The 16165-nt window shown below is 40.2% G+C and overlaps 1 protein-coding gene across 1 annotated transcript in view; it reads left to right on the top strand.

Annotated features, from left to right (window-relative positions):
• The window catches only part of LOC144762279 (potassium voltage-gated channel subfamily KQT member 1-like), an 862620-nt gene that overhangs the window by 823877 nt on the left and 22578 nt on the right, over nt 1-16165 (top strand). The window contains exon 8 of the mRNA XM_078647419.1: nt 11517-11612. Within this exon, the coding sequence (XP_078503545.1) occupies nt 11517-11612 (96 nt within the window). The remainder of the gene's footprint in view (nt 1-11516; nt 11613-16165) is intronic.

Raw genomic sequence — 16165 nt, 5'->3', positions numbered from 1 at the left:
CGAGTGAAGCGGGACATTTCAACCACAGTGATAACCCTATTATGTGTGTCCAGAACTGTATTCTAATTATTCGTGTGAGTCCTCAACTCACACATTTACGGGGGTTACAGGGTAGTCCTCCCGACCTGGCAGTACCGCAAATACTCTGAACATAGTAGACACCACGCGAATTAGTCTGAGCGCCAATCTTCCTGTATTTACTAAAAACCCTACACAGACATAGCATAAAAATACTATAGACAAAACCAAAAAGACCTGGGATAGTGAAAAATGGGGAAAAATTAAAATAGCGCTGGATAACTATGACATGAGAGCCTTCTGGAATGTAGTTAAGACAGCGAAATCCAAAGATAAATCGGCCATAGCATCAAACCTAGGGGAAGAAGTCCGGAGAACCCATTTTAAATCTCTATATACAAGGTCAACAAAGGAAGAGGGGAAGGTGGAAACCAACATTATAGATTGTGAGTTGCTAAATCTAGACACACCACCCTGTACATTGAAGGAGATTTCAGAGGCACTGGGAAAGTTATTACCAGCAAAAGCACCAGGGCTGGATAAGATCCCATGTGATCTATTTCTTTCTGAGCCCTCAATATGGGCACCACATCTGTGGTCACTATTTAATGCCGTTTTCCAAGGTATGGCACTGCTCTCCAGATGGGCAGGGGCAGAAATTATCCCCATCTATAAAAAGGGCTCACCACTTAACCCAGCAAACTATCGCCAATAAGCCTCCTAGATGTCTGTCAAAAATTCTTTGCACGCGTACTCCTGGGGCACCTGCAATTTTTGATAGAGGAGAATAATGTACTAACATCTCTACAATCAGGATTCAGGGCCAAACCTCCACTATTGATCAGATTTTCAGATTGCAACTCATCCACTGGAAAACCGTGGTTTTAGAGGGTGGCAGCCTCTATCTCACATTCGTGGATCTTAAATCCGCTTTCGACTTAGTTCTGCAGGATCAACCGTGGAGTATACTTCTTGACCTGGGAGCTCCAGATTATGTCTGCTACCAGCTGAAACGTCATCACCAAGACAACTATGCACGTATAAGATATGGAAAAAATTGTGAAATTTCCGCCCCCTTCCCTGTGGAGGAAGGGGTCCGACAGGGATGTGTCCTGGCACCAACACTATTCTCCCTTTTTATAAATGGCCTTATTGAATCTCTGCTGGAGGGGAAAGATATTGATGCACCTAGGCTAGCAAACCGCACAATTCCAGCTCTTATGTTTGTGGATGATATGCTTTTACTTTCCAAATCTCCCATGGGCATGCAGAGGGTGCTTGATGCATTCAGCACTTTCTGTAAAAAGTGGGGATTGGAGATTAATCTCCCAAAAACTAAATATATGTTTTTTAATGCTAACACTACGAACTGTCCAAAATCCAGATTAGATAGAAGGGCCCTAGAGGGGGTGTCTATTTTTGACTATTTAGGAATCACTCTCACTGAAAAAATGGAATGGGGACACAAATAAAGAAAGCTAGTCTAAAACTAACCCAGTCAACAGGAGGCCTTACAAAAGTCTACAAAAACTGCTCACACAAAGTAATAGGACCTGTTGTAGAAATTTATAAGACTCAGGCTAGGGGCTCGGCACTTTTATGAGGCAAAACTTTGGGGCCACGATCCAGCTGCTTCTCTCTCAATAAGTTGCAAAAAGGGGGGTTCACCCAATAACGTCACTGGGACCTGGGTATGTATATGGCTGAGAAAGAGGGGTCCCAGTAAACACACAGAAAATTATTTACAAACCATCAAGAAAAATCAATTGTAAGGACAAGAAGGTCAGTCTGCTAACATTGTTTTTATTTACAATGTAGCAAAGCCACTTATTAAGGCAAACATATTAAATATCACATTTACAATTTTAGTGAAGTGCCCTGGAAAAGGGGGAAGGGGAAGTGTACAGTGAGTGTAGGAAGGGTAAGTGACATAAAAACAAAGCCAAAGGCTACAATCAATCAAAAACTCTTAGACTGATTCAGATTGTCAATGACCATAAGTTCAATGATATTATTACAAAATAACATGCTTCATATATATGCTCATTACCGTAATTGTTGGAATGAAGCTGAAAAACATAGAAAACAGTCGACGTTTCGACCCCTATTATGAAGGCAGGCTGAAATTGATCCCTTGCATTGGGGTCTTCATCAGGACGGGAGACAGGGACACAAACCTATTTAGTACAAAAGAGGGTATTATCATTAGGAACAAATCCACAATGTTGAAATCAAAAAGACTCAGCACATCAAAGTTAGAGAAAACAAGACATACCAGGATGCTTGTTATCAAGGGCGGAGAGGGAACTGATACTCCCACACGTCAGGCTTAATGAAGCCAAGGCAGGAGGGCCAAACTTTGGTCTCAGACACAACTGAAGTATAATTGTAGAAACGTCATTCTAAGTAGGGAGGAAAAAATGCAATAAATAAGCTAGTACCCAGCGGTTTGCATATTAACCAAATGTGTTGAGTAAGGGAACTTACAATAGACAACACTTATAAATCCAGATGGATTAAGTCGATAACATCAAGGACCATATAGTTAAAAAAAGGGCCGCAGGGTTGCATCAAATGAAATCTATATTTGCGATGTCTTAAATAATTTCAGCCTGTATTTATACATTAACAGCCACTCCATGATGGCCGCTTGATGGAGCATCTCAGTCTGTTATATGCTTTACCCTTTTCTATTTTGAAGACGATCACATCACGTGATCGCAACTATATTTTGTATTCCCTGGGCGGTTTCTGCTACGCGAACTCCGCTACGCGGCCGCTGATGATACATGGATTTACTCCATTCAGTGCAGGTACACCTCTCACCTTACTGTTTGTAACTCACCTTCTGACCTAATACCTCCGTACTTTTCTAATGGAGTCCTCCGTTTCCTGTCACCGACAGATGCCGTTTTTGAATATCCAGTTAGGAGACTCCTATCAAGCTTGGTGATTCCATCTTGCAACGAGTTACCGGTAGGCCCGTTTGAACTTGTCCTTTTCTCCAGAGGCCCTCTTGACATATTGGCATAAATAGTGATGGTCTTTCCCTCTTTCTCCTCCCCTAGAGAATTCCAACTGCTGATTTAGTTATTCATTTTTCTACGGAGACTGCCGTCTTCTGTTAATGTCAGATGCCGGTTTCTCCAAACAGGTATGCATGAATTTTCAGAGTGGAGTACGCGAATTTAACAACCCGGCACGGACATGCCTAGTTGAATTTCTCTTCAAACTTTCCTGCTATGTGGCACAATAAGTGATGGCCTTTCCCTTCCTTTCATATAGATTTCATTTGATGCAACCCTGCGGCCCTTTTTTCAACTATATGGTCCTTGATGTTATCGACGTAATCCATCTGGATTTATAAGTGTTGTCTATTGTAAGTTCCCTTACTCAACACATTTGGTTAATATGCAAACCTCTGGGTACTAGCTTATTTATTGCATTTTTTCCTCCCTACTTAGAATGACGTTTCTACATTTATACTTGAGTTGTGTCTGAGACCAAAGTTTGGCCCTCCTGCCTTGGCTTCATTAAGCCTGACGTGTGGGAGTATCAGTTCCCTCTCCGCCCTTGATAACAAGCATCCTGGTATGTCTTGCTTTCTCTAACTTTGATGTGCCGAGTCTTTTTGATTTCAACATTGTGGATTTGTTCCTAATGATAATACCCTCTTTTGTACTAAATAGATTTGTGTGCCTGTCTCCCGTCCTGATGAAGACCCCAATGCAAGGGATCAATTTCAGCCTGCCTTCATAATAGGGGTCGAAACGTCGACTGTTTTCTATGTTTTTCAGCTTCATTCCAACAATTACGCTAATGAGCATATATATGAAGCATGTTATTTTGTAATAATATCATTGAACTTATGGTCATTGACAATCTGAATCAGTCTAAGAGTTTTTGATTGATTGTAGCCTTTGGCTTTGTTTTTATGTCACTTACCCTTCCTACACTCACTGTACACTTCCCCTTCCCCCTTTTCCAGGGCACTTCACTAAAATTGTAAATGTGATATTTAATATGTTTGCCTTAATAAGTGGCTTAGCTACATTGTAAATAAAAACAATGTTAGCAGACTGACCTTCTTGTCCTTACAATTGATTTTTCTTGATGGTTTGTAAATAATTTTCTGTGTGTTTACTGGGACCCCTCTTTCTCAGCTTCTCTCTCAATGGCAGAGAACTCACTCCTTAGGCAATTGCTGGGTCTTCCCACTGGTGCTCCGTTAACACAGCTTAAGATAGAACTAGGGATTAGCCCAATAGCAGATGTAGTTTTTTCTAGACCCCTTAATTATTGGTGACACCTTTGGAGTACCCCAGAACTAGCTGAATATAAAGAGGAGTTGAAAGACGTTATGAGGCTCGATGGTGCAGGGAAAGTCCCCTGGCTAGCTTACATCAGAAACATCTGCCAAGCCCTCGGAAGGGCAATCACGTGGGTGGACATCCCCAGAAGAGATCTGCTCTATGACATCTAGGAAGGCACTGCTTGAGTCCTATAGAGAATTCAAACTGGTTCAACTATAGCCGGGGACCAAGCAGGGCTGCAAAACTTCCAAGTTCTTGGAATTAAAGCAGCAATATAGGCTTGAAACGGCCCTAGATTACATCCAACCGCTTTTAGCAAAGAAACTCTTTCTTCAATTCAGACACGGGGGCCTCCCGCTTTGATCATTCACTAACAAGTGGCAGGGCTCCCACACATTAGAGTGTCAAGGGTGTGACCAAGTTGAGGAAACTGAAATGCACATTCTTTTTTTCTGCCCTGGCTATGGAAAGATAAAGGTTGCGACGGTTACTACTATTATGCAGGAACATGGGAAGTAGACACTGTGCAGAGGCGTTTAGGCTTCTTACGTATGAAACCGTCACCCCTATTGTGTTTTCCATATCGAGGTTTTTATACTCCATGTGGTGCACTCATAGAGCTATTATTAAGAAAACTCTAAAAGAAAACTCTTAGTTTAGCAATGATTAGAACCTACGCCACTTTATGCACCCATCAGAGCTAAGTGGTATGCACATACTGCACTGTATGTTGACCCCCATCGTAATTATTTCTCCGAGGTGTTTTTTTAAACCAACAATTTTAGCTGTTTTTACCTAAGAATACTTTTTATATTTACAAAGTTATTGTAGTAACAAATATGTGTTTTTTTTATTGAAGTCCAAGAATTGCAGTACATTAAAAAAAACATAAGACCCAAACATTTAGAAAAGATTACCTTAGGGCATTACATTAAATATTCAAAAAGTCAATTAATAATACATAGAATACGTAGAGCACTTAAAAACATCAGGGAGAAATACAAACAGACAAAAATAGTTTATTTTTTATTTTTTTGCAAGCCATATATCCAAGGCAATCAACCCTCCCAATCTTAATCAAAATATGTAGCCCAGATTTTTCCGAACTTCCTAAGACCCCCCACCCGAAGTGCGTAAGTGCGTTCACTTCTTCTAACCACTTTCATCTCATGGACCCACTCCAGGGCGGAAGGAATTGAATCAGTACGCCATCTTTGCAATAAAAGTGATCTAGCTACTGCCATTGCAATGTAGAAGAATTTTACCTGTTGGTTGGGAAGGAGAAGATCTGGATCGAACCCAAAAATAATTAATAAATCATTCATTACTAAATGAGTACAACATTCAGTTTCCAAGAAGGAAAAGATGCCCTCCCAGAACTTCTGAATCCTAGGGCATTGCAGAATAATATGCGACCAATTAGCTGAAGGCTGACTGTTACAACGAAAGCAATGCGCTGAATGATTGGCAAACATTTTCAAAAGTGAAAGAGGAGTTTGGTAAAGTTGCCATTTACTAAAAACAACATCCTTTGCCAATTCGCCCCTCCTAGTGTGCTAAAATTAAGTTTATTAATAACTGACCATAAATTAGCAGAAATGTCAAACTCCTCCTGATCCTTCCATTATTTAATTGCCTTCTGTCTGCCGGGTGCATCTTTTAAAAGTTCAATAACTAGCTGATGTTGTTCGCCAATTTGAGAGACATCTAATTCATCAAGGAATTTATGGAAGATGTTATATGACCCTAGAAGAATAAAATCATTAACGATCAGTTGCGACATTTCAGTCATGGTCAGCCATCTTCCATTCCTCAGAAAATCTGAGACCTTACGGAATCCTACCAAGGCCCATTTTAAAGTGAGTTCTGAGGATTGCAGAATACCTGCTAATGGTAGAATGCCAGATAATAAAGTGGCTGAGTTAATTATAGGGATGGATTATCTTTTATAGAGCACCTGTCGTTTTTAAAAAAACCAATGAAGACACTTATAGCGAACCAGTTTAGGGGATTTGAAGATTAACAGAGGGGAGTGGATGTGGCTTTCCTTACACATCAGATCCACAAAACTATTAATAAAAAGGTTTAAATGTAATTCAGGTTTGAAACTAGATAAATATTGTGCAAAATAAGCATAGTAATAATCCCTGAGATTCGGAAGAGTCAAGCCTCCTTGTTCCACTTCTTCATATAAAGTGCTAAGTGCAATACGTGATGACTTTTTAGCCCAAAGAAAAGCTGTAAACATTGACTCTACTTGGGTAAAAAAAGAGCCTGTTAAAATACATGGAATGGTTGAAAACAAAAAATTAAGCAGAGGGAGAACAGACATTTTAATCAGAGCGCCCGACCCAAGATGGATACAGGAAAAGAGTTCCAGCGTGAAAACAAGGCCTGGGTTTTCCGAAGGAGCGGTGCAAAATTTAGATGATATAGATCGCTAACACTTTCGGAAAAATATACCCCCAGATATTTCTTAGGTTTAGAGTTGACGCAAGGAAGGATATCAGGGTGCAGATCCCAGCTTGCTGCACCACATTGTAAGATTTCGGTTTTCCTTTCATTAATACGATACCCACCTAAAGCCTCAAAATCCTCGAAAAGCTGGAAAACTTTACCCTGAACCTCTATTTCAGGTTTAATAATAAGCATGATATAGTCGGCGTATAATTTCAACTCCGCAATAGATGGAATTGGGGGACGGATATCAGCACAGTTCTTTATTGCTATCGCCAATGGCACAATAAAGCAAGCAAATAAAACCGGTGATAAAGGGTACCCTTGCCTTGTGCCCCGTTTTACTTTAACCCGCCCGACCACCGACGTATTGATAATTACATTAGCTTCACCATTATTATATAAATTATAAATCAGGGACGTAATTTTTGGGGGAATACCAAAGTGAACTAAGATGCTAAACAATGTCTCCCACACAACAAGGTCAAAAGCCTTCTCGCCATCTAATAGAAGGACTAATGCGGGAATCCTCTGTATATCAAAATAATCCAGCGCCTCAATTAAATAATGTGTGTTGGTGGCCAGCTGCCGACAAGCAATAAAACCATTCTGATCCGAATGGATCAATTGCGCTGCATGTTGATTAAACAGGAGTGATAACAATTTGGTGACAATTTTATAATCTGTGTTTAAAAACGTTATCGGGCGATATGAGTTCGTATCCTCGCTGTTCTTATCTTTTTTCAAAAAGCTAACTATGTTACCTTGTCTAAAGGTCTCTGGTATTTCTCCCCTCTCCAGCAGAGAATTTACTAATCGAAGAAACAATTCTGCAAGTGAGCTAAAAAAAACCTTAAATAAATTCAGGTGGATACCCATCCGGGCCACAGGCCTTGCCGTTTGGTAGATTCTTAATAACCCCCTCCAACTCTTCCATAGTGAATGGGCTTGCCATGGATAATTTTTATAAACCATTATTTCCCCAATTTTGACGGGGTCATCTATATGCGAGGCGGTTAAGGGGCATTTTAACACATTGATTTGATTTGTGGCAGCCTGCTCCCTAGCCTGCCAGGCTAAAACCTGCGGGTAAAATTACTTTTCTCATATGCTTTTTGGCAGAGTTGTTGAAAGGAAGCTTCACTTTGAGAGTGATAATTAGCACTAAGCTCACGCTTAGCCTGATCAAGCTGGCGCTGGTTAAACACAGAGGGGTTGTTTAGAAATGCAGAATACACAGTCTCAGAGAAACTAGAAAAAAATCAATACGTGATGATGTACGAAATCTACCTGACTAGCAAGAAAATGCTATTTTGGTTGGAAAGGCCACACGCCAATGATCCTGTAGGTCCAAAGTTATTCCATAATGTTGTAAGGTTCTTAGTGATTTAGATTGCAACTGCCCTTTGGCCTGCGCAGAGGAGTCTATTTTAGGATTCATTAGGACATTAAAATCGCCCCCTAAAATCAGCTCCCCAGGTGCCTGAATTAGGGACTGAAACAAATTCTCATAGACCTTAGGGTTATCCTCAACTGGGGCGTATACACTAGCAAAAGTTATCGGTCTCTGTCTTTTTCTAAGAATACACGTAACCCAGCACCAGTGATCATGCTGATTTTTATCAAAATTAACAACCTCCGCATGAAGTTTTTTACTTAAAAATATTGCTGTCCCTCTATGGGAAGCGGAAGACGAAGAGAATCCCATATAAGCTGCCCAAGACCTAAACATGACAGCCGGTATATGGGTCTCTTGTAAAAATATCACAGCCGGGTTTTCTGTTCCATGATTCAATTGCCTGCATTTTCTTTTTATTGTTGAGACCATTAACATTAAAGGAAGCAATTCTCAGCAATTCTTTGCTAGTCATAGTTAAAACCCAACCAAAGCTTAAACCCCCTGAACATCTTACCCAAAGTCAAACTTAACAAATAAATGCAAAAAATCTGAATACATTTGCGAAAAAAGAACAACAATTTTTTAACAGCCTACCTAGAGTCAAGCTAAAGTATGGATGTATAAAGACATAGATGCATTTGCAAAAAAAGGACTTAATTTTTTCCCCCCTTATGCTCCCATCCCGCCCCTCGTGACCCCTCCCCCCAGAATGTGGAAAAGCCCCCACCAACCACGCTAACCACATTTCACCCCCCCCCCCTTTTAACCTGGGTGTCATGTAATTACACCTGAGTGATCTTACCCCTGACCCCCCCAGCAATTCTCAATTTTATCAGATATTGATGAGACATGCAAGCAAACGTATGATGTGAATCATAAAACCCCAATTATAGTCAGATCATAATATAGGAAACAGCTCGACCTCGCGGAAGCGGGGGCTGAAGAGACTCACCTACCTAGCCCCCCGATTTATAACAATAACCATGACTAATATATTGCATCAAGCAGAACCTTCTAAGCCCTGGAACGCTATGAGATCTCTTTTAAAAGTGCCTGGGCTTCATCCAAATCGGAGAACAAAAAAAAAATTGCCCTTAACCAAAACTCTTAATTTGGACTGCTGGGCGATAGAAGCCTGTGCTCTATTGGCTTTAAACAGGTGGAGGATCTTCACGAATTCCTTTCTCCTACGTGCCGCCACAGCAGTCATATCAGAGAAAATGCAACTTTTCACAGTCTCATTCACGGCAAACTGTCTCTGTTGGATTGCTTTAGTCAATATTCTCTCTTTTATGCGATAATCCGCAAAATTTTGCAATATTGTTTGTGGCATTGTAGAGTTAGGAAACGGGCAGGCAGGAATACGATGGGCCCTTGTGATGGTAAGATCGCCCTCAAACTCTGGAATAACCTTATGTTTAATGAATGAATTGACCCACTGCAGGGTTTGGGAGCCATCGATACCTCCCGAATTCCCAACTAAGCGAAGATTAGATCTCCAGGAATGATTTTCTAAATACTCCAGTTAGCTCTCAAGAAGATTTTTACTTTTGGCTGCCGCTTTATGTGTTTTAATATCTGATTAAAATAATTTTTCGTTATAATATTTGCCACTGCTACCCCTTTCCCTACTCAATTTAAAAGTTATATATATATATATTGTTTCATATTGCAAATTGCTCTTTATCCTGCAATATTATTGTACTACGTTTAATGAGGAAATTATATATTCTATTTAGCATTGCACTACATCCTGCTAAAGGACTTCGAGTAGGCACGGGGGAGTTAACTTGAGGAAGAAGTCAAAGCCTGCTTACCTGAAACATTGCAATTTTAAACTACAGAAACAATGTATATAGCTTTTTATAATGAAATGAAATATTGCACTGTACTGTATCTTGTTATAATGTTTTGCCCTGTTTTTATGCTTTTATGGCCTATGGCCGAAAAGAATATTTTTAGTGACATGTTAATTTTGTGACTTGCATTTTGTTTTGTTTGAGCAGGTGTTTAAATCAATGACTGGTCATGGGTGTCTCAATGAGAGAAACACCAGGGATGTTTGAGGTTTACTCCCATCATTTTTGTTAAATGCTCACTTCACTTAAAAGGTTCTTGATGCTTTTACAATATTGATGCAACTCGGGTAATCACACAGGGTAGCATCAATTCTCTTTGTTCTCTAATAGTTCCTTTTGGAAAGGCCTATTTTTGATTTTCCGCTTGCTAAGAGCTATAACCAGTGCTTCATTTGTAAAACAAAAAAGAGAAGAAATGCACAAACCCACCCACCATTGTCACACCATTGTTTATGTTGATTAATTCTTAGATTGCCTAGCCTTGATTGCACTTCATGCCTCTTTATTCCACCACTCTTTACTTCTTCTCCTTTTATCTCACTCCTGCAAGTCCTTAATCAACTCTTCTTTCTTCCTTTATCACTGTTTTTTCTATTTTTTTACTCTTTCTTTCTCCCCTTTTCTGCCTTTTTATGTAACTTGTCGTCAAAGTCCGATGATGAATAATAAATCCTGCTGCCTGAATTTTATGGCTAGTGCATCTGCAAACATGCACAAATTAAGCTCAGGCTACAATTAATACTAAACTATATCACCTTTAGAATTACTGAATTTTTATGTAGTATGGTTTTATTTAGTACTGTTACCAATCCCTAGAATACATCCTTAATAACATTTCTGTTTAATGTTGCTTTGTCTGTTTTTTTCTGTCCAGTACTTGGAAGGATTTTAAAAGCACTTACACGCAGTATAACTAGAACACCCTACTTTAGACATTTACCATTGTCTGACACTACCTTCCATTAAATGGAACTGGCAAGAAATTTGACAGCATTAACTTGATTGAGGAAAGTATGTGAACTATTTATAATTATTATAACATAGTTTAACTCACCTGTATTTCATCATGGCCAAATACCTTTTGAATGAAACACAATAAATTATAGGTATGTGGCACTTGTCAGCCATATTGGGCTTCGTCAGTAAGCTCTAGCTTGAGTCCTTGTGGTACAAAGTTAATGGTACTCATGTCTGGTAATAGCCTTCCACGTGGGAGAACTCAGCTCCCTGATTTGGCTATCCACTAAAGTCATAGTAGAGAGATGCTCAAAGTGAGCTGATCAAGAGAGTCTTCATGATAATTATCTAGATTTGAGGCCTGCCAGGAAACTATGAAATAGGATCATTCTAGAACATCGGAATGTTGGAAGACCAACACATCCTTCAGGACTTTCAGTCACTGCAACGCTTTAACTGCATGAAATATGTCAGATTGTCGAAGTGTTAGTAAAATATGTACTTGTGTTCTAGGGAATTCTGGGGTCTGGCTTTGCTCTTAAAGTTCAACAAAAGCAGCGTCAGAAACATTTCAATCGGCAAATCCCCGCAGCGGCCTCTCTGATTCAGGTAAGAAGATTCTTATTTGAAACTGCAGAGTAAAATCCAGAACTTATGTTGTCATCTTGTTAATTGAATTGATCTCTGCCTATCAAAGCCAGACAACATGGGTTATAATGCACCTGTTACCATGTGTAAAAAGTATTTCCTAAGCTGACAAGGATGTATCTCGCATATCAAACAAGACAGAGTTTGTTTTAAGAAGACCTTCAATGCTTGGTCTTTTGGTCTTACTGATGCAATATTATTTGTGTGTTATGCAGTGCTCAAACAACCTATGATTGTTAGCGTGCCTCACAAAAGAATTGCCAACCATAAAATACAGCATAATTGTAAAATGGAGGATTGTAAAATGGAGGATTTTGAACATTCCTGCACCATGTGGCAGGCACCATGCGGTGTCTGCCACACGGTGCAGGGATGTTTAGGGGGCACCATATGTGCCCTCCAGGCTCCCTAGCGGAAGGCTGGGGGGGGGGCCTGATAGGGGCCCTCAAAGTCACTTTCCTTCTGCCTTTTCATGGTGGGTGAAAAGCAACATCATAATCCCGACAGCAAAGTCAAGGCTGGCTCTGCCGTTTTTATGGGATTATGGGCCATATGTAGGTAGCTAAATACCGGTCGGTAACGGCCGAAAATCGGTAAGTATCCCATTACCGACCCGTTTTTAGCCTTTTCTACTATAGGAGACAGGTTTTAGGGATTCGGTAATTTACCGATTCCTTATCTTAAGGAATCTGTAAAATACCGAATCCTTATTTTAAGGAATCGGTAAATTACCGAATCCTTAAAAGCTATGTAGGTGGCACTCAAGTGAGTGCATTTTTGCTATCAGGATTCGTTCTTTACCACCAACTACAAGTTGGTGGTAAATACCAAATACCTTAAATAAAGCAATTTTTTGCTTTTTTCTCAGTGCCAAGTGGCAGACATACATGCCCTTAGGGCATGTATGTGCGCCCCATGTGCACACATGCACGAATCAGGGGTGCAACATGATGTCAATGTGACACCCTGCCACCCTTGAATATGCGCCCCCTCTTACCGATTCGGTATTTACCGAATCGGTAATAGTGATTGGCTTCTCATTCATTCCTATGGGCCTCCAGGCCCATAGGAATGAATGGGAAGGTGATTCCTTATTACCGAATCGGTATTACCGATTTGGTAATAACAAATTTTACCGATTCGGTATTTTTTACAGAAGTTTTAGCTACATATGAAATACCGATTCCTAAATACCGAATCAGTAAAATTCGGTATTTAGAAATTGGTATTTCATATTTACCTACATCGGGCCCTATGAGTCCTTCCGAGCCTGTCAGAAGTGCAGCGGAATCCCCCTGCGGTTTTCCTCTTACCGCCAGTATTGTAATACGACAGTTGGAGGGAAACCACAGATGTTGGACGGAAAGTCTCCGACTAGCTGTTGGATGGCTTTCTGACCTCATCGAAATTGGGCCACTTGTGGTTACTTGCAGATAGGTTCCAACCGTGTGGTAGTAAATTCTAGAAATTCAATGAATTGGCGTTCTCCCAAAAGTATTACCTTTAATGTGTACGTCCATGAATTATTGGATGCTCACTCAGAAGATATTGTTGATTCCCAGGTAGTGGGAAAAATAGACAGCACTGGATTTGAAAGCTGGAAACTAGCATTTTAAGAATTGCTCCTTGGTTTGGATCATATGGGAGTCACAGATGAATTCTGTTACTCTGATTTCCAACGGTACTAACCAGCTTAAAATGTACACATGCAGAAATTCCACCAGTGGGAAAATACTGCACGCGGAAATTCGACAAACAGCGCATTGATTTTCCCTCATGGAGAAACCGTCTGCCCTATTACCTGATTATGTGGAAGCAACCTGTCTTTGACAGAGTACATTTGCAAGTGTTTCTGGGATGGCAAATGATGTGAAAAGGGTATGTTAAAACACGCAAACCACACTCTTTTGAATATTCTCCTACTTTCATAGTGGACCCAACCATTAACCCATAACTCTATATTTTTGATTGTGAAAACATACAATGTATGTTGAATTCCCACTTCCACAAATGCACTCAGAAAGGGTAAATTATGAGGCTATTGGAGAAGTGTGGCTCAATGGTTAGAGCGGCAAACCCTGATGCAGAGGTATAGCCCGGGACCAGGGTTCAATTCCCCGCCTCGGTGGGTCTTGGGCTCAAAAATTCCACGGACCTGATAATTCTCGCCTCGGTGCCTATTCCAATCATGGAGTCCCACTCTGCAACTCTGGGCAATAGCTTGCTTAATCTCCACAACGGCCCTCACAACGCTAATGATGCCTGGCCTCCACCTTGGGGGTGCCCAGGAGTGGACACCTCACAGGGAAAGCCAGGATGGGTTCCACAGCGGTATTCGTACAAGCGCCTTGAGACCCTTGCGGGTGAGTAGTGCGCTATACAAGTATCAATTTTAATACAAGTATCAATTTTTCACGGTCTGCCACTTTTGGGTAATTAAACAGGGTACCTTTTGTAGCCAATGTAAATGGTTTACGTAGAAAATGCGTAACTTAGAAGAAGATGAGAATACAAAGAAACGAAAGCCACTGACTGGGTAATGATCCTAAAGGAAAGCAATTGTGTTTCTATAAGAAAATGCAATTATATGTGTTTGTTTGGTCTCATAGAGCATAACGTACATAAAATAACTGGGATAGGTATGTCTACACCAACTGTAATTACTGCTCCTTCCTATATATAAAGATTTTTTATCCTGAATTAAAAAAATTAATTAAAACGCTCATGGTGTATTTAATTGTAAAATCATTCTATCATAGGATATATAGTATTAATGTGTGCTAAAACGAATAAAAGTTTGTCTGAAAGTTTCAGGGTGTTCCTTTCTCCTCCAGTTCCTGAAGAACTGCAAACATGTCTCCTATCTCTTCAGTCGAAAACAAGTTATGTTTTTTATCGGTGTCTCAGAAGAGCTGTCTGGTGTTGTGGGCAGTGTTCTTCTTCAGGAGTCTTATGCTTTTCATATTGAAGATTTCAGAGAGATATTTGCTTCTGTGTTTTTTCACTGCTAAGTGCGTTTGAGTTGTTCCAATAAGGCTATCCTAAATGCATTTTACCCATCTCTTCAAGCAAAACATATTCTTTGTTTGCCTACATACTGAGCCAAATGCTCGAGTACTTTAGGAGAGACCTTCCCTTCGGTACCCGAGCTGTATATATGATATCCTACCATCGTCCAATTTAAACACCCCACCTCTGTAGAGTGCACTTTGGCTTTGGAGCTAGGTTTACAATCTGGAAATATCCCTAAATGCATTACTACATAACTACTTATATAGATCCACTTTAGAGCTATTAGCTGGGAAGTAAATTCCTCTGTATTGGAATCTGCACTGAACAGTGATGTGCTCCAACAAATAGGGTTTCATCTCTCTACAGGACCCTGTCTGAGTACACACAAAATCCTGGCAGTGTAGGTAAGCCTTAGAAAGTGGGTGTTGTGCAAACAAATACAGTACTAGAAATAGATGCATGGTTAATAATTCTTCAATTACTATCTGCTCTTTATATGGGCCGAATATGGACGATGCGGATATGTTAAATGACATCAGCATAGAACTGGCCTCTTGGTCTTCACCGCTTGTGATCTGTGGCGATTTCAACCTGCATTTACCTGCAGATTTTGATATCCGCAATAATTGTTGCTATACGGGTAGAAAGCATAAGACCTTTAGAGCTACTCGGGGCATTATTAATGAGTTTGGACTAGTGGATGCCTTGTGGCTCAAAAAATCTGGAGTCCCCGGTTATACATTTTTCTCAGTACCACATCAAAAGCATGTTCGTTTTGACAATTTTTTTGCCCCTTTAGCACTATTAACCAATGCAAAAATTGATATTTTTCCCAAAATTATATCCGACCATAATCCTATAATTCTTGAATTAGCCATAGATACCGTGTTTTGCCCTATTATTAGATCATGGACTTTTGAGCGTCAGCTACTGCTGGATCATGCTTATTTACAACATATGGCCAATTGGATACCCCAGTTTTTTAAATTTAATGCTGGCTCTGCTTCGGTTGGCATAGTCTGGGACGCTTTTAAAGCCGGAGTTCGTGGAGGAACTCTTAGCTTTTCTATTGAGAAACAACACAAGACTAGGGCCAAACAAGTTAAAGAACTGTCCAAATTGCGTGATCTAGAGATTGGACTGATGCAAATAGATAACACCAATCATGCGTATGAACAGAGGGTTCGAGATCTTGCCATCCAAAAAATTAAAATATACGAATGTTTCGCGGAGAAATTCGCTGCCCAGATAGCTATTTATCGTGCTGATATATATGAGGTGGGGGAACATTCGGGACGACTATTAGCTAAAAGGTTGAGGCAGAAGGCAGTGGCCAGGAAAGTTGACGCGATACAAGATTCAAACGGCTCGATACATACTAATCCGGAAAAAATCTTGGGTACATTCAAGGAGTTCTATAGTAATCTTTATTCAAATTAGGACTCTATGAATACGGTAGACCAGCTTGCTGACTTTTGGGTGACCAGGAATTTTCTAAGCTT

The sequence above is a fragment of the Lissotriton helveticus genome, chromosome 1_1, assembly GCF_964261635.1.
Source record: "Lissotriton helveticus chromosome 1_1, aLisHel1.1, whole genome shotgun sequence".
NCBI classification, from domain to species: domain Eukaryota; kingdom Metazoa; phylum Chordata; class Amphibia; order Caudata; family Salamandridae; genus Lissotriton; species Lissotriton helveticus.
This window is presented reverse-complemented; position numbering and strand designations above follow the sequence as displayed.